Below are 18,642 nucleotides of genomic sequence, written 5' to 3' on the forward strand. Positions count from 1 at the left end.
TATGCAAACTTGTGAAGTCCTTGTATGGCCTCAAACAAGCACCACGAGCCTGGTATGAAAAACTAACTGAGCATCTTCTGAAACTCAACTTCAATCATTTTGATCTTGATGATGCAACTTTATTTGTCAAGAAAGTTGGAAAAACAGTTGTATATCTTGTGGTATATGTAGATGATCTTTTAATGACAGGGAACAATGAAAGCTATATTGCATCCATAAAGAAAGAATTAGGAAAAAATTTTGAAATGACTGATTTGGGTTATGTTCATTACTATCTTGGCATTGAAGTAACCCAACATCCAAAGTCCATATTTCTTTCTCAAAAGAAATACATTGGAGATTTGTTAAACAGATTTGGCATGACAGAGTGCAATCCCCTTTGTACTCCAATGGAACAAAACTTGAAGCTCACATCTATTGAAGGAAAGGAATTTGATGATGCAACAAAGTATAGACAGCTTGTAGGAAGTCTCATCTACCTCACTACTACCAGACCAGACATTTCATTTGCTGTTGGAATCCTCTCCAGGTTTATGAAAAAGCCTTGTGAGGGACATTGGTCTGCTGCAAAAAGAGTTCTAAGGTACTTGAAGGGAACTCAAGACCTTGGAATCAAGTATACACAGGTGGACGACTTCAACTTGATTGGATACTCTGATTCAGACTTCGATGGAGACAAAGAAACTGGGGTATCTACTTCAGGATATGCTATGAGTCTTGGATCAGGAGCTGTCTCCTGGAGATCACGCAAACAATCAGTACCAGCAGATTCCACAACAGAAGCAGAATATGTGGCAGCAGCTGAAGCAACGAAAGAAATTGTGTGGCTCAGGAAAATTCTTGAAGATTTGCAGGTAAAACAAATAAAATCAACTCCACTCATGATTGATAACACATCTGCAATAAAGTTGGCCAAGAACCCAAAGTTCCATGATCGTACTAAGCACATCAATACTAAATATCATCTGATCCGACATCATGTTGAGGCCAAAACAATCCATCTCCGTCATTGTTCCACAAACGAGCAAATTGCAGACATCTTCACCAAAGCGCTTGGAAGAGAAAAGCTTGAAAGATTCAGAACGATGCTTGGACTCACCAACATCCCTTCAGATTAAGGGGGGAATGTTGACACCTAATCCGAAACGGATGGGTGAACTGGACAGTCATCAGGAAGATGAACTGATCCGTTGTATTTATGTATATAAATATGAGTTAGCTAATGAATAATAATATCAGTTTTCTCTCCCGCTCATTCTGGAGTTACCCTGGCCTGACAGCGCCACATCTTGTGTCCTCTTGTCTTGGCTTGTCTTCTGCGATTTATGTTTATGTTCTATCTGCAGTTTACTTTAATGTTGATGCGATTTCTAATCTGGAAAAGATATTGAGCTAACTGTGAAAAATGAAATAAATTGCTCTAAGCATAAAACATACCTAAAATTAACATGGTATCCAAGCTGAGGTGAAGACAATGCCCAAGCAAGAGTGAAAGAGCAATCACTGAAGATAGTTGGGAAAGGACAAAAGGATCAGTGGATTCTTCATCCCTCTTCAAACTCACCGAGGGTGAAGTCGAAGCAGAGAATATTATTAGAATGGCGCAACGGAAGTTTTTGATGGCCTACCTAAAGATCACTTCATTGGGAAGTCTGGATCTAAGGGTGGAAGGAAAGGCAGATGCCTTGGTTGCAATAAGTTCGCCCATTATGCAAAGGAGTGTCTGAATGGCAGAGACACATCTCTTGATGAAGATAACAATCATTCTGGGGACATCTTCAATGATCAAAGGAATGACAGGTAATGCAGGTCATCAAGGAAATGGCTGACTCTTCAAAGAAAGCAAGGAACCCAGGTATGAATAATCAAATGTTGTTTTTGATAAGATGAAGAAGCATTATCTTGTATTGGCTCTCTCCTTCAGATTCTTTGGGAATCTGGCTTATTGATCGTAGTGCTTCAAGGCACCTCATCGGATAGAAGGGTGCTCTCTCGAATTTGGTAGAGACAGAAACAACTGTGGGATTATACTTGGAGTCAATGCCACCTATCCAGGAAAGGGTGTAGGGAATGTTACCCCTCAATTGAATGAGGGTAACTCTATTCATTTATAAGAATCTCTTTTATGTACCTAATCGCAAGAAGAAACTGGTGTCCATCTCGGAAATGGAAGTCAAAGGTTTCAGGGTGGCATTCATCGATGGAAAGGTACGTGTTAAAAACATAGAATTTTCAAAGATTCTTTTCCTCATGGGTTCAGGGTTGGTAATTTGTATCACGTTGCAGGATGGTCCATTGGGGATCATGTCAATTGACATATCGGATCTATAACATCGGTGGTCTACCTATGGGGCCCTACCTAATGTGAGTCAGATGGTGATAGGGATGCCCGAATTCAAGAAGAGCATGAAGGTACATGTCTGAAAAGTACCGAAGGAAAATCTTATAAGGGGACCATTCCCCTCATGTAGCAGGTCCACAGGTTTGGAACAACCTGAGGAGTTTGAGATTCATGATCAGGAATCTTATGTATACAAGTGGAAGGAAGCCCTCTATGGCTTGAAGCAAAACACCCCCGGGCGTAGTATGAGAGGGTTGATAGTTGTCTGACGAAGCTAAGATTCACTAGGAGTGAAACCGATCCAAACCATTACCGAAGGTTGAGGATGATATACCTCTCATACCGACACCTTATGAGGACAACCTATTTCTGACGGGTGCAGGCCCTCACGTTTGCAAAAGTAAGAGGGAGTTGGATTCCAGATGTGGAATGATAAACTGCGAGCATGTGACTACCTCTAGGATCTTAACTTTCAGAAGTTATATGGTAGTGATGTGGGACTAGATTTGGGAAATGCCTCTGAGTTTCATAAACTCATTTGCGTTGATGTTCTTGGTGAACTTCCGTGCGGACATATGTTTTGCAGTTAGCATGGTGAGCTCATATTTGGTTGAGCCTCACTGGATTGGTGCCAAGAATCTTCTGAGATATCTTCGGGGCACAATCTCTCATGGATTGAGATACACTACCGGAAATATGAAACTGCATGATTATTCGAATGTTGACTGGGCAGGCAATGTGGAGGATCACTAGAGCACTTCCCAATGCTGGTTCTCTTTGGATTCTGCTTCGATATCATGGATGAGCAGGAAGAAGAAGTCGATTGCTATAAGCACCGCCGAGACCGAATACATCGCTACGAGTATGATCTCGTGTGAAGCTGCATGGTTGCAGAAGCTCTTAAGTGAGCTTTTTGTACACATGATGAATACCACTGTCATTCTCTGGACAACCAGAGGGGGATTCGATTATTGAGGAATCTCGTATTTGATGACTGCTCCAGCAGATAGACATCAGATACTGTCTTATCTGGGATATGGTAAGTCGATGAGCGAGGAGGCTCCATCGCATTGAGACTGATGTACAGGCCGCAGACATTTTGTCAAAGCCCCGGGGAAAGGTCAAATCTGTGACTTTCCCGAACGACTTGGAGTCGTTGAGAGACCTTCTCATAAGGGTCCTGCATGTTGCATGCATTGAGCTCTGGGAGCTCTGGGCGGCTTGGGGTACTTACTGGAGCAACATACATCCGCAGGGCGACTCACCCTCCCCTGGTGGTGCGCTATGTACAAGATGACAGGTTCAACCTTCCCTTGTGATACCCCGTGGCGACTGTGGAACAGGATGATTAGTTCTCCTGTGGGCCGAGATGATTAGTTCTCCCGTGGAAACTGTGGAACAAGATGATTAGTTCTCCTGTGGGCCAGGATGATTAGTTCTCCCGTGGCAACTGTGGAACAGGATGATTAGTTCTCCTATGGGCCGAGATGATTAGTTCTCCCGTGGCAACTGTGGAACAGGATGATTAGTTCTCATGTGGGCCGAGATGATTAGTTCTCCCGTGGCAACTATGGAACAGGATGATTCATTCTCTTGTGGGCCGGGATGATTAGTTCTCCCGTGGCGACCGTGGGGCAGGATGATTCGTTCTCCTGTGGACAGGATGATTAGTTCTCTTGTCGAGGCATCCTACCCATGCAGTGTGGGACTCATGGGAAGTACCTCTCATCTGATCAATGAGCAAGGAAGTGGGGTTAGGGACCATAGTAGTACTATCGATGGACGCATCGATGTATCTACCACACTCCCTATGCCAGGATGACCTCCATTGATCTAGGATCAATGAAACTGATCTGGGATCAGTATGAGTGGTTTGAGACACTCTCTTGTGATATTGATCTGGGATCAATAAAACTAACTTCGGGCCAGTAAGAGTGATGTGACACACTCCCTTCAGATGAAACTGACTTCGGGTCAATAGAGAATGGTATGAGACATTCTCGATCCATTCTTCTTCTTCATGGTTCAGCAGAGCTTAGCAGAGCAGAGCAGTGTAGGGCACTCATGGCAGAGATAGTACAGTGAGACATATGGATCAGCGAACGGAATTCTCCCTAGTTGAGAGGGAGTGTTAAAATTGGCAACTAGGTCCAAACTCCATGTGGGTCATCTTATTAATGGAAACTGATATTTTTCTCGAATCCCTCTCATTGAGAGGTGTAGGATTGATCTAAAGACCATCCAATTCCGATAAGTATTCATGGAGATATGAATTTATTTGTGTTATGGGACAATTCAACAAGGTCGGCCAACAACCAAATAAACCCCACTTGTGCTCAACGTTTTAGTATAAATAGAGGTGGCCTTCAAGTCATTTCAACACACTTGGGATCTCTTCCTCTCTACTTGTCTTTGGGTTTTAGTAGGAGGAGAGATCCTAAGGGACAGCGTTGCTCTAATCCAGAGGGTAGAAGCCAAAACTGCTGGAACTGCTAGGAATAGCTAGAATTGTCGGAACTGCGGGGAAAATTCGAAATTGCTGGAACTGTCAGGAATAGCCGAAACAGCGATAATTGCCGGAACAATCGGGAAAGCTGACGTAAAGGGTAGAAGTCAGAACTGCCGAAACTGCCGAAATAGTTGGAACTGTTGGAATTGCCGGAATAGTCGAAACTACCGGAAGCAGCCGAAACTGCCGGGAACTGCCGAAATAGGTGGGAACGCTGACGTAGAAGGCAGAAGCCAAAACTGTCGAGAACAGCTGGAATTTCCAGAACTGTCGGAACTGCCGAAACTTTCGAGAATCGTTGGAATTGCCAGGAACTGCTGAAACTGCCGGAACTTCCGAGAATAGCTGGAATTGTCAGAACTGCCAGAATTGTCGGGAACTACCGGAACTGTCGGGAACTGTCGGAACTGCCAGAGCATCTGTCTCCGAAGGAAAGCAGCATGCAAGGGACAACTAACTAACATTGGGACAGTTGTATGGTACTTAGCAGCAAATACACCAAGCATGGAATGTTACAGCTAGCATGCAAGGGACAGCCAGCATGCAACAGCAAGCATGCTAAGGACAACAAGCATGCTAGGGACAACAAGCAAGCAAGGGACAACAAGCAAGCAAGATGCAGCCAACACATAGGTCAATATGGCAATATGGTGCAGTAATGGCACATAATGCAATACAATGATGGGTACAATCATGATTAATGAAGCGTGATGAGATGCAGCATAGTGATGATGGGTGCAGCATGGTGCAATGCAATGAGGTGCAGCATGGTGCAATGCGGTGAGGTGCAGCATGATGACGAAATGCAGCACAACGATAGGTGGAGTCACCTTGGAGAATCAGTTGAAATTTCATGTATCATCTTCTTAGAGATGATCTAGTGAAGAACATATAAGAAGAATTGATCAAGGGTTTCCCCACATTGGGGTTTGTCCTTGGCTAGCGCCACATCTTGTGTCCTCTTGTCTTGGCTTGTCTTCTACGATTTATGTTTATGTTCTATCTGCAGTTTACTTTAATGTTGATGTAATTGCTAATCTGGAAAAGATATTGAGCTAACTGTGAAAATTGAAATCAATTGCTCTAAGCATAGAACATACCTAAAATTAACATCATGCAAACCCTAGAAGAAAACCCTAAGCATGAAGATGATGCATAAGTCAAATTCCCTAGCTACATGATAAAACCCTAAAGCCCTAGCTTTGTTATGCCCTAGATGCCCATGAAACCCTAGCTCTAGATAGTTCATGATTATTGATCATAAATCCTACTCCTAAATTCTTGATACAAGCCCTAGAACTAATGCTTGCTATATGATGTTCTAGCCTAGGTGAAAATGCCATAGCATTAACCATATACATTGATGAAACCCTAGCATTTGACCTTATGAAATAATGATGCATGGATGATTGTTGGATGGAAAATAAGATGAAGCCCTAGCCTTCTTAATTGATGATGATGGTGTCCTAGTCTTGAAGGCCTAAGTCTATGAAGAAGGAGCTCTAGACATAAAATACCAAAGGCTGCCATGAATAAAATAATGATGATAGTTCACAAATTCAGTTTTCTTGATGGTAAAATGACCTCATTTAAGGATGGAATTGGCATGAGATCGTAGAGGACATATTTCCCTTTCTAACGAGTTATTACTCGCCTTTTAACCCCTCTTAAATTGAGAGAAATCAATTTTACAAGTTGGAATGATATATTTCCTATGCTAAGCCGACATGAGCCAACTTATGCAGGCCGGCTTCCCATCCAAGTGACGTATCTCTTCACCTTAACTCAAAAACTTGTACAAATAGAAGTTTCAATTCATCATTTTGACCATCCAATTTCGGTGAAGGAAACACAATATTTGAATAAGAACCACAAGAGCAAATAAGAGGTCGAGGAGGACATTGAAGTTTTCAGTTTGGGCATTTTTTGATTGGGTATACCTCAGGTTTGTGGACAACTCAGACTAGTTTTATACACAAAATCTCATACCTGTTGCTACTTGTAACACCAACCATCAACACCTCGGGCAGCCTCCTGAAAAGTTTTGGTCCTGTAGAAGATTGCAGCCTTGTGAAATAAGCTCATATTAGAACCTAAACTCGAATAAGGCAATAAACCTCAGGCTCGGACCTAAGCACATTGGTGACAGTGAATACCTCAAACTTGCAGTTAACAATCACTCGAAGTCTATTTACCTGTAGCAGCTCAGATAGAGCACCTTTATTTGGAGAAGTGAGTCAATTTCGCTAGATGTTCCATTGACTTCAAACCATAAGAAGATCTACCCCACCATGCTCCAACAAGAGGCTACATTGGCCGAGGATTCTTCCTACAAGCTTCTTCCTCTTCTTTTACTTCTAAGCTAAAATCTCTAAAGTATTTTCTTGTTACTTTCTAAGCTATCATCGATACATTTGGAAAATCTTAGTGCAAATCGTTTGTTTTTCTAACAACAAATAAGAAACATCTAAGAGAGCTAGCTTTAGTTAGCTCTTTCTTGGTTGTTTAGACTAAACTTTCTCATTTTTTTAAATAAGTTTTCACTTGGAAAATTTCTAATATTGGGAATCACTGTCGCAAGTGTTTCCAAAGTCATTTGGGGCATCCTTCACCATTAGTGGTTTGTAGGTTTTGTAGGTTTGTAAACATAAAAGGGCAGGTGTTGTCCAAATTTTGATGATTTAGACCATCTGGGACACCGAAAGGGACCCATATCATCCCCCCAGTTAAAAAGGAGTCAACAATCCATTTCCTTTTACTTTAAAGGTTACCAAACCTTCTAAAACATCATTGCAATTTTGAGGGAGCTAGTGGGAGTCTTGTAGGCATCCCATTCCCCCTACCCCGACGGGATTTAATATTTTGTCTCATTTTCGTGGTTCCTCAATTTGGTTAAAATTAACCTAAAGGAACAAACCCAAAGCACCGCAAGACATTCATTTTCTTAGTTTATATTTCATTCAAATTGTAGATTAGATTTCAATTTTTTAGATACATTTTATTTCTGCAAATAAAGTAACAAATTTTCTCTCCAAGTTCTTATTATGCTCCCAACTATCGCAAGCGAAAGCTTGACCTCTTGCATGATTCAGGCAGGAACTTGTGTTCACTAGATAGTTTAATTAGGGAAAACCTTTCACTTTTATTGTGAGTTTGGAAACACTAGTTGAATTGTGAAATCATGGGAATGCCATGAAACCAAGTTTCTTCATGTTCGATCTCCAAGTGACTCATTTGTTTACATTCGAAAGATAAAAGCCACAAAGGAAGCAAACCAAAGATTTACTTTTCTTGCAATCATATGCGAATCAACGTATCCACCTCTCCATTTTGCACTCACTTTAATAATTCCAAGTGAACTCAACCATAATAAAAATTTACCAAAAGCAACTCTCTAAAAAATTCAACAACATACTTCATTGGGCCATGATTACATTTCTGTGGGTTTCTTTTCAACAACACAAGCATTTACTTTTGGCACTGGTCTATCTTGTTATTTAGATTTGTCATTTGATTATCTGTTTGTCAATCATATAAATTATATGTTGTTGGTTAATGTACTTTTGTGTAATCGAATTAACTCCTAGAATAATTTCTTGTTTTGCTACAACTTAATCATTCTTAGTTGGTTTTTTAGGGACTACCCCCCTTGGCTTTGCTAGGAGTTAGCCTAGACAAAGGAATCAAAATAAAGTGATACTAAACCTGACTCGAGACTCGCCCCCAAGGCCACACCTAATGGACTGAAGATTTCTTCCACGTGACCCAAGGTGTGAGTTAAGCGGCGACAACAAGAAGCTCAAGTGAGTTTGATATAAGTTATGTCCAGGAGGTGAAGGCACATCATATGAGAGAGGGTAAAGTGGTGCTTGAAAGCGCAGATCAATTTGCTAAGAGAGAGGGCGACTTGTTGGTGGAAGACGGAGGGATCTATAGGGAAAATTATCAACAACCAAGCCAAATGAAACAAGGTTGTACAGTTTAGGGCAGAGGCAAGGCCTTACGAGCAATGATGCAGGCCCACACTTTAGGTGATGTAGGGCGCACGAAGGGTGATGCGGGCATTGTGTAGGGCACAATTTCAGCTAGGTTTGGTGAGGCTATATGCCGGGTATTTGCTGTGGGAATTTCTCCCTGTGAATCATTGTAGTTTTGTAAGAAAAATCTATATCTACCTGAACCAATAAGAACAAACTCATCACTAGTTTTCCCTTTTGTGGGTTTCCAAGGTAGAAATTGTGTCAATTGTGTGATTGTTGTTCTTGTTGTTTCTATTGTGCATTTTCTTTGTAAAGAGCTCAGTAGTGGTTAGTTTACAAATCAAAATTTATGGTTGCAACAATTTATTTTGAGGCATAAATTTGTTGGGAACTAATTCTTGTCCTGGGCTTAGGAAACTTTTTACATTAATATTGTGAAATTATATGTTTCACAAATAGGTCAGACATGGATATCTAATTTATCCACAGAATGATTTCAGTTAGTAAATTATTTACTCCATGAATAAACTAAGATGAAGTAAACTTTGAACTGCAGCATATTTTAGACCAAAGCTTTAGGAGATTGAAACTCAATAACGTAGGAGAATTTTTAACATCTTCAAAGTTCAATCTAGTTGTTAATTATCACAATGTATTCTCACATTATATGTATATTAGTCATGGTATCTTTTAAACACAAGGTCAACTCTGTGGGAACTAATGCTATTGTTTAGGTAATAATAAGTATTCTCTAGATTAATAAATTTTAATTTTTTAATAAGACCTCGCTTATTTTCCTGAACAAACTCAAGTTTTTTCCAGCCGGTGTTCCCTTCAACAAAAAAAAATATAGGAAGTCAATCGAATCTAGGAAAGCAAAGACATCAAGTTTGACAACTTCGTAAGAGCAGTGAAATATATATATATATATATATTTAAAAAGGTGTCCCTTTTCTCACTATATCCATTCTTTTCATTGTCATATTTCATACCAGTTACCTTTGTAAATTGCTTTCTTTGCCACGAAAAATCATGTTAGGTGTTTATAAACAAATAGAATTATAAAGCTAAACTCTGAGTGCATATGGATTAAATAGCTACGAAATGAGTATTTAGTTTCTGGTATTGAATGGCCCAATATAGAATATGGTACATCAATCAAATAAATAAAAACAAATGTTACAAAGCATGATAGCAATAATAATAGAAATCAAAATTTGAGTCACACCACAGATGAGCATACTTTCAAAAATATACATATTGACAAGGGTTAGTTGATGCCCTTCCTGGGAGAACTTTACTGGTAACTCCATTCAACAAAAAACATCGCTTTAGTTTTGCCCGTGTGTGGGTTTTGGAAGAAAGTGTGAAGTCATCTGCAACATCGACCTCCTGAACACAACACAAAAAATAACATCAGCAGTTCACACCATTGAACTTTTTAAGTCTTTAGATTAGAGAGATTAAGAAATATTTCCAATACCAACATTACATTTACTAGAATATGTAACAAAAGAACTTTAGGTTGATAACATCCATTAAAACCATAACAGTAGTTGCCAACAAACAAGAGGAACATTTGATACCATTAAGTAAATAACATATAACATGGCTCTGTAATTGCTCTGCATACTGTATACATGATACCTCCACATACAGCTACTGTAAGAATTAATGACCATTTAGTGTTACGTGTTTTGGTTATAAAGATATGTAAACATTTTATATATGTCATTAATGCAAGGAGCTAAAGTTAATAATTAAGGTACTATCAATTATTAATTTATTTCTAACAGATGATTAGAGTGGCAGTCAGGGCAACCACCACAATAAGCAGTCGTGTATGCGATATCGTCTTCTTTACGTATCAATAGCAATTAAAGGAAGTACCAAAGCTTTTATGTCCAATCCACAATTAATAAAAGCACACCCATCAAGTACGTACTCTCTTCTCCCATATTCTTCTCACTTCTCTCGTATATTGAAGAGGGTGAGTTTTTCACCAATGGGTAAGGTTCAATCCCCATGAGGGCTTTCCCCAGAGCAAAGTATATTTCGAGAACAAAATTTTCTGTGTTGGGTTCACAATTTCAGAATTTTCTATAGCCGAAGAGGTTAGCTCAACTAGTTGTCACTATTGTTGCAAGGCATTTGACGAGTCCACATCAGCAAGTGCTCTGTTCAAATCCCCTTGGGTGAGACACACTAGTCTACAGCAACAAGTGCACAACATATATATAATATAAGGCCAAGCGGTTAGCTCAACTAGTTGTCACTAACGTTGTTTGGTTTTTGGCTAGTTTCATGCCAATTGGTGTCTAGCTCAAGTCCCCATATGTGAAGCGCACTATTCCATGCCAATGATTTTACTAAGGATGCCATCCATGAGTGTGGGGAAGCATCCCGCGGGGTCCTAATCAAGTTTTCCTTGGGTTTATAAATGCATGCATGTAGTTTTTCCATAAGTAAATAAAGATATTATAAGTAGGTGATCAACCCCAAACTTGAAAATCAAAGATATATTTGTGCCTTGAATAAGGTAAAGAAGAAAATAAGCATTGCTAAAATAAAAACAAATTCCCATGAGCTCCATAGTGACATTGGGTAGTGATCAATTCCCAAAATACCATGGGATGAAAGAGCCTATCACCTTTGTGACACTAAGAGAGTTGAAAATGAAAAGCACTTTCTCTCAGATTGTCTAGCATATACTCAGATTAGATCTAAATTTCAAAATATTTGTCATACTTCCAACCTTCTTGACCTTTTAACTCAACTAAATTATAGTGATCTTGGAATGCTTCTCTTAATTTTTTTCAAGCATAGAAATAAAATTCTAAAGAATTCTAAGTAATCTCTTACCTTCTTAAGGTTTGACAGACCATGTTTAGTCTTAGTGGATGTTAATCATCACCATCATTATCATTTATGGAGTGGAAAAATCAAAGTTATGGCCTTGTCAAGATCATTTCAAGAAAGATCCTAAATTCTGCAATTTGGGATCAAAATTCATAGTTGCTTGTTTTGTTCCTTAAACCATGATTTTTGAGCCCAAACGGGCACTGATCCAAGTGGATATTGGTAGCCACCCACCTATTCCACCTAGACCTCCAGTCAGTTTCATATGTTTCTTTGTTTATTTCAACATTTACTATTTTTCGCAGTGTTTCGGGTACTGAACTTCCGGAGCAGTTTTGACCCCATAAAAAGATGTTTTTCTGAGGTCTGCAGCAGACCCATAGCCGTAGGTAGGGGGTCTACAACAGACCCGTAGTCGTACGCAGGGGCCTATCACAAATCCTGTAGTACTCGAAGAGACCTTTCAAACAAGGTATCGTATGCGCCAAATGGAGATAATATGACCAAGTTATGACCCCGGGAAGTTGGCTACCCAACTAACATCAATGGAGCCCACAAACTCTTGGCGTTCCATCTCCTGGAGTTGGGGTTTTGGTTGTTCAGGGTTTTCCCTTGTTGTTCAATAATAAATAAGCCCTTGAGCCTCATTGTAACATAGTGCAGAGGCATGTAGCCGCCACATCTCTTCTCAGAGATCAGCTACCATCGCCCAAGCTAGTTTATTTCCATTTTGTTTGTCAGCATATTTCAGTATTCTGATATTAATGAAATGAAGTGTTATTTCAGCTGCATCTCTATTTTTATGGTTATATCTGTAATTTGTTGCGTTCCTGTTTAAGTTTGGATCAGTGGTATCAGAGGGGTCTGTTCTTTCTCCGTTTTTCTTTGCATGTCCCCAACAAGGTCGGGGTCTAAGGAGTTAGGGCTCGATCTGGTTGGACCTTTGCAAGACCAGCCTCGCAAACCCTAACGACCTCCTATGGCGGAAGAAAAGACAGATGAGGGGGCAGGAGATCCCATCAAAATATTGCTCGAGGAAAACCTCAAGTGAGAGAGGAACACAATGATGGATGACTTTGCCCAGATCCTTCGACGGCTACCCACAGGCGACGCATCTTCATCCAGCAGCCACTCTAGAGGCGCCACTCCTTTTAAGGTACAAGTTAACTTTGACATTCCCATATTTGAGGGCCAGATAGATGCAAACGTCGTAGATAAATGGTTGAATCTATTGGAAGGATATTTTTCAGTTCATGACTTTTCCAATCGAGAAAAGATTACTTTTTCACTTCTCAAAGCCACCCCACATGTCAAGGACTGGTGGGAAACCTATTGTGAACAAAAGGACGAGAGGGAATCCTCACTGTTTTCAGTCGCACCCACTTGGGATTCTTTCCGAGACGCCATCAAGGAACAATATTACCCTATCGGGAGCTATGAAGATAAATACATAAAGTGGACCACGCTACAGCCAAGAAGGGACCAAGCTGTGTCGAAGTTCACAAATGTTTTCCATACCCTCCGCACAAAATTTGATATCAAGGATTCTGAGTGGCAATTGGTACCCAAGTACCGCGGCTACCTGCACAAGTACATCCAGGACGAGATGGAGTTCCTCGACATCTCCTCGCTCGACACGGTATACTAATACACTGTCAAGATTTAGCAGAAGTTTAAACAGAATAAGCGAGGCTTTGGATTTGCGAATCCGAAGCAAAGAAAAGGCACCCCCAAACCACAGAGCAAGGGCCAAAACCAAGGCAAGGCGACCTAGGACAACTCGCTGAAGCTGCAAGCAAAGAACAACACCCTGAAGACAAAGAAGGACATGAGAAAATGGTGTGAGTTCCATAAGAGCTCCACTCACAACACAAGTGCGTGTCGGGCCAAGCAGCCACTAGTGGCCAAGTTGAAGGCTTCTGAATCAAACGCATGTTCCGACTCTGAGTCAGGACCCGACAAGGGGAATGACAAAGGGAAGCAGATCATTGATGCGGAGCCCAATGCCACCGTGGCCACCACCAAGATCCAGAAAAATGAGCCTGCAGATCCAGAGGGGGAACGCCTCTTCCACTCACAGATGTGGGTGAAGGATTCTCCGCTGCAGTCCACTGTCAACAGCGGGAGCCAAAAGAACCTCATTTCAACAGAGGTCGTGAAGCGGTTGGGCCTACCGACGAAAGCACATCTGCAGCCGTACACCGTCGGGTGGCTTCATCAAAGACGAGATCTTTGCGTCGTCTAGCAGTGTCACCTTCCCTACAACATCAAGCCCTTCACGGATGAGGTATTGTGTGATGTTGCTCCTCTTGCAGTTTGTGATGTATTATTAGGACAACCATACTTGTGGGAGCAACATGTTGTATATGAGTCTAGACCTCACTCTGTGATAATTACTTTGGGCAATAAGTTGTACAGGATACCGAAGGTAGCCCCACCTACCGCCGTCTCTTTGCTAACTACAAAGCAATGCAGTAAGATCATTTCCCAGACAAAGAAATGTGTTTTCCTCATGATTCGCCCTCAGGGCAAGAAAAAGGTTGTGGTCGCAGCTTCCAAACAGGGCTCCTCCACACAGCAACAACAGATGAACAAGGTCATGTAGGAGTACAAGGACATTTTCACCTCATTTACAAGGGTACCTTTGCATTGTCAAGTCAAGCACTCCATCGATCTGACCCCAAGCACGTCGGTACCCAATGGACCGACCTATCGACGCTCTATTCTAGAGAACAATGAGATTAAGAGGCAGATTCAAGAGCTGTTGCAAAAAGGGCACATCAGGCCAAGCTCATCACCCTGTGGGAGCCCGATTGTATTGGTACAGAAGAAGGACAAGACCTGGAGACTCTGTATTGACTATCAGGCGTTGAACAAGATCATTATCCGGAATAGGTACCCAATCCCACGAATTGACGACCTTCTGGACCAGCTCAAGGGAGCCAAATATTTTAGCAAGATTGACTTGAAGTCTGGTTATCACCAGGTGTCTATCGAACCCTCCGATGTGTGGAAGACTGCCTTCAAATCCAAGGAGGGCCTTTTCGAATGGTTGGTCATGCCTTTCAGGTTGATGAATGCCCCCGCAACCTTCATGAGATTGATGGATGACATCTTGCGACCCTTCGCCAATGCATTCATGGTGGTGTATTTATATGACATCTTAATCTTTAGCCAGAGTTGGGAGGAGCACCTCCACCATATTCGACAGGTACTTCAAACCCTCTGACAACACAAGTTGTGTGCCAATTTGGAGAAATGCACTTTTGGCATGACCCAAGTTCAATATTTGGGGTGCATCATTGATGAGCAGGGTGTGCATGTAGACTCAGCCAAGATACAAGTCATTCGGGATTGGCCAGCCCTAACTGCTCTAACAGAGCTCTGCAGCTTTCTGGGTCTTGCCAATTTCTACCGCATGTTCGTGTTGGGGTTCTCTCATATCACTTGGTTGTTAAGTCAAGTCACCAAGGGCAGAGCGAAAGAAAAAAAAAATTGGTTTGAAACCCAACAGAAAATGTTTGTCGAGTTGAAGCATCACCTCTGCTCTGCACGAGTGCTCACGTTACCAAACCTGTTGCAACCATTTGAGACTGAGACAGATGCCTTCGACTATGCTATTGGTGCAGTTCTTACTCAGCAGGGGCATCCAATGGCTTACCACGTGAGACACTTTCAGACACAGTCCGAAAGTATCCCACTTACGATAAAGAAATGTATTCCATTGTGCAAGCCTGCCGTCAATGGAAGCATTGCCCCTGACCACCGACCCCTATAGTTCATATAGACACAAGGGAAGTTGTAGAACGATCGCCATCAGAAATGGTCCAAATACCTACAACAATTCCATTTGAACATTAAGCACAAGAAGGGTAGCACCAATAATGTTGCAGACTGCCTCATCCGACCACCAGTCATGGCGTTGATCACTATGCTTGACTCCTATGAGCACGAGACTTCGAGGTGGCCGCATTTTTACAAGAGCGATTCAGAATTTGGGAGCATGCCAAGATGATTTGGGAGGCGCACTACAGTCGAGTCGCTGGACATTGCGAGGTAGAGAAAATAGTGGCAGTAATGCAGAAGTATTATTATTGGCTGAATCTTCGTCAGGTTGTTGGGAGGTACATTAAACATTGCCAAACCAACCATCAAGAAGCAAGGCCTGTATACTCCTCTTCCTAGTCCTAGTCGACCTTGGGAATCCATCTCCATGGATTACATGTCGGCCCTTCCTTCTTCTAAGCACAGCAACCACTGTGCTTTCGTGGTCATCCACAGATTCTCTAAGATGGCCATTATGGCACCCTGCAAAAAGAATATCACAGCAGAGGCCACTGCTAAACTCTTTTTTGAGCGAGTGTGGGTACACTTCGAGATCCCACAATCCATTGTCTCAGATCAGGATAGTAAATTCATGAGTGCATATTGGTCAAGTCTTTGGTCAGTGTTAGATACCAAACTTACTAAGTCCACGGCTTTCCATCCCCAAACTGATGGCGAAACAGAAGTTGTCAACAGGATGATCGTACAAATTATGCGCATGTACAACTCGAAGCATCCACGCACATGGGATGAAAGCCTCCCCTATGTCCAACACAGCTACAACAAAGCTCTCAACATCTCAACAGGCCACAACCCTTTTCAGGTAGGGTTGGAGTTCCGCCATCATGTCCCATTGATGTGGCCATACCATTTGCAACTACTCAGGCAGATTCGACTCATGTCCAGTCCAAAGCTGACAGGGCTAACAGCTTCATTGAGTGCATTCGACACATCCGCCAATAGGTCCATGATATATTGGACAGAGCCAATGCTAAGTAAAAGCAGTGCCATGATAGCCATCAGGTTCCACACGAGTTCTAGGTGGGTGACAAAGTTTGGCTACATTTGCAGGAGCGCCTCGCTAGACCCCACCGCAAGCTTCCCCCGCTCTGATATGGGCCATACACCATCACCAAGGCTGTGGGGGAAAATTCCTTCGAGCTCAGCATTCCATCGTTCCTTGGTCTGCACCCAGTGTTCAATGTAGACCGCCTTGGGCCATACTTTCCACCATTGTTGGACACACACATTCGACATTGTAGAACAACTCACACCAACTGAGCTAAACCCAGACTGCATGGAACAGGCAATAACTGATCAGATCATGGATACACATATCAAGAACACTCGCCAATAGAGGATCCAGCTATATCGAGTTGTCAAAGCAAGCCAACTCCTTTACCAGGGCAAGTGGTTCACAAGGGACCAGGTTCAACAAAAATTTCCTCACCTCATGAAGGCTCTACACGCAATGGGGACCATTGCTTCCTAAGGAGGGAAGAATGATCCAGGTGGATATTGGTAGCCACCCGCTTATTCCACCTAGACCTCCAGTCAGTTTCATCTGTTTCCTTGTTTATTTTAGTATTTACTATTTTTAGCAAATTTTCGGGTCCTAAACTTCCAGAGAAGTTTTGACCCCCTAAACTGCATATTTTTGAGGTCTGCGGTAGGCCCGTAGCCATCATCTGGGGCCTACCGCAAATCCTGTGGTACTCGAAGAGACCTTTCCAACAAAGTATCGTACGCGCTAAACGGAGATAATATGACCAAGTTACGACCACGAGAAGTTCGCTGCCCAACTAACCCCAACGGGCCCCACAAACTCTCAGTGTTCCATCTCTTAGGGTTAGGGTTTTGATTGTTTAGGGTTTTCCCTTATTGTTCAATAATAAATAGGCCCTTGAGCCTCATTGTAATACAATTCAGAGGCATGTAACCGCCACATCTCTTCTCGGAGATAAGCTACCATCACCCAAGCTAGTTTATTTCCATTCTGTTTGTCAGCATATTTCAGTATTCTGATATTAATAAAATGAAGTGTTATTTCTGCTGCATCTCTGTATTATGGCTATATCTGTAATTTGTTGTGTTCCTGTTTAAGTTTAAATGAGGCACATCACGAGCCTACTAACAAGCTAATGAAGTCCAAGATGGTATTTCATATGCAAAAAATAAACTCCTAACAAGTTGATCATTGCTTTGTCCACCTTAGTGCAAGTGGAACCCACATCAACTCCCATTACATATGTTCTTCCAAGAAAACTCTAGAAGATCCAAAACACTTGTTGAAGAAAGTGTAACTAGGTTTGGTCTTCATAAATATGAAATGTACTTTTGATTCTTGTATTTTGTAAAAGAAAGAAAAATGATTATTATTATTATTGAGCTTGGGTTTCTTGCCCAAGAAATTTGTTTTATAGGTCAAGCACTAATTGAAAGTGCTTATAGGGTTGTCCTAGGTCAAGAAGTCAAATAGGGACATTGTCATAATATGAAGACCCCATCGGGCATCTTGTAAATTGTGAAAAGAATTATTTTTGTATTTTACTGAGCCTTCCAAGACCAAGTCAGCCTGCCAGCCTGTCAAGTCAGCCTAGAAGTTGGAATTCATACCCTTGGAAGACCTATATATAGGAGACAATTCGACCTCATTTGGACACATTCATTCCTCTCTCTCTCTCTCATGCGAAGGAAGAAGCAAAAAATGGCAGCGAAGAAGGCAGAAGAAAGAGAAGAAGTGTTTTGGGTTCCTCTCACTCTCTTTCTCTCCACACAAGCGAAGGAGGCTGAAATTCTGCAACTTTTTGCTAGGGTTTCTATTGCTTGGCTAGGGCTTCATTGTGAAGGTCCGATCTGATGAAAAAGGGTTGAAGGGCGGGCCAACAAAGTCCCCTTCTAGATCCAGAAGACAAATTAGGTCAAGCGAGGCAACTGGAGGCAAAGAAGAAGCAGTTCTAGTCCACACGTGTGAAGCAGCAGTTGTTGCCGGGGGGTCGAAGTTGCAGATCTACAGTTGGGGCCGAAAAATTGTGGCTGAAGGTCGAAGAAGTGTTGCCGGAAGAGATTCTGTCAAGTTTGGAAAGCAGTAAAGCAAGCCCATTGTTGAGAAGTTGATCTTGGTGTTG

The 18,642-nt window shown here is 41.8% G+C and overlaps 1 protein-coding gene across 1 annotated transcript in view; it reads right to left on the reverse strand.

Annotated features, from left to right (window-relative positions):
* Positions 1 to 9,919: 9,919 nt before the first annotated feature.
* The window catches only part of LOC149169253 (uncharacterized), a 198,447-nt gene continuing 189,724 nt past the window's right edge, over positions 9,920 to 18,642 (reverse strand). Inside the window, exon 5 of the mRNA XM_089428617.1 lies at positions 9,920 to 10,222. Coding sequence (XP_089284743.1) covers positions 10,076 to 10,222 — 147 coding nt within the window. The 3' untranslated portion in view covers positions 9,920 to 10,075. The remainder of the gene's footprint in view (positions 10,223 to 18,642) is intronic.

Source organism: Pinus tabuliformis, chromosome 4_2, assembly GCF_031772625.1.
Source record: "Pinus tabuliformis cultivar Carrire ecotype Pingquan chromosome 4_2, CPIR1, whole genome shotgun sequence".
NCBI lineage: Eukaryota > Viridiplantae > Streptophyta > Pinopsida > Pinales > Pinaceae > Pinus > Pinus tabuliformis.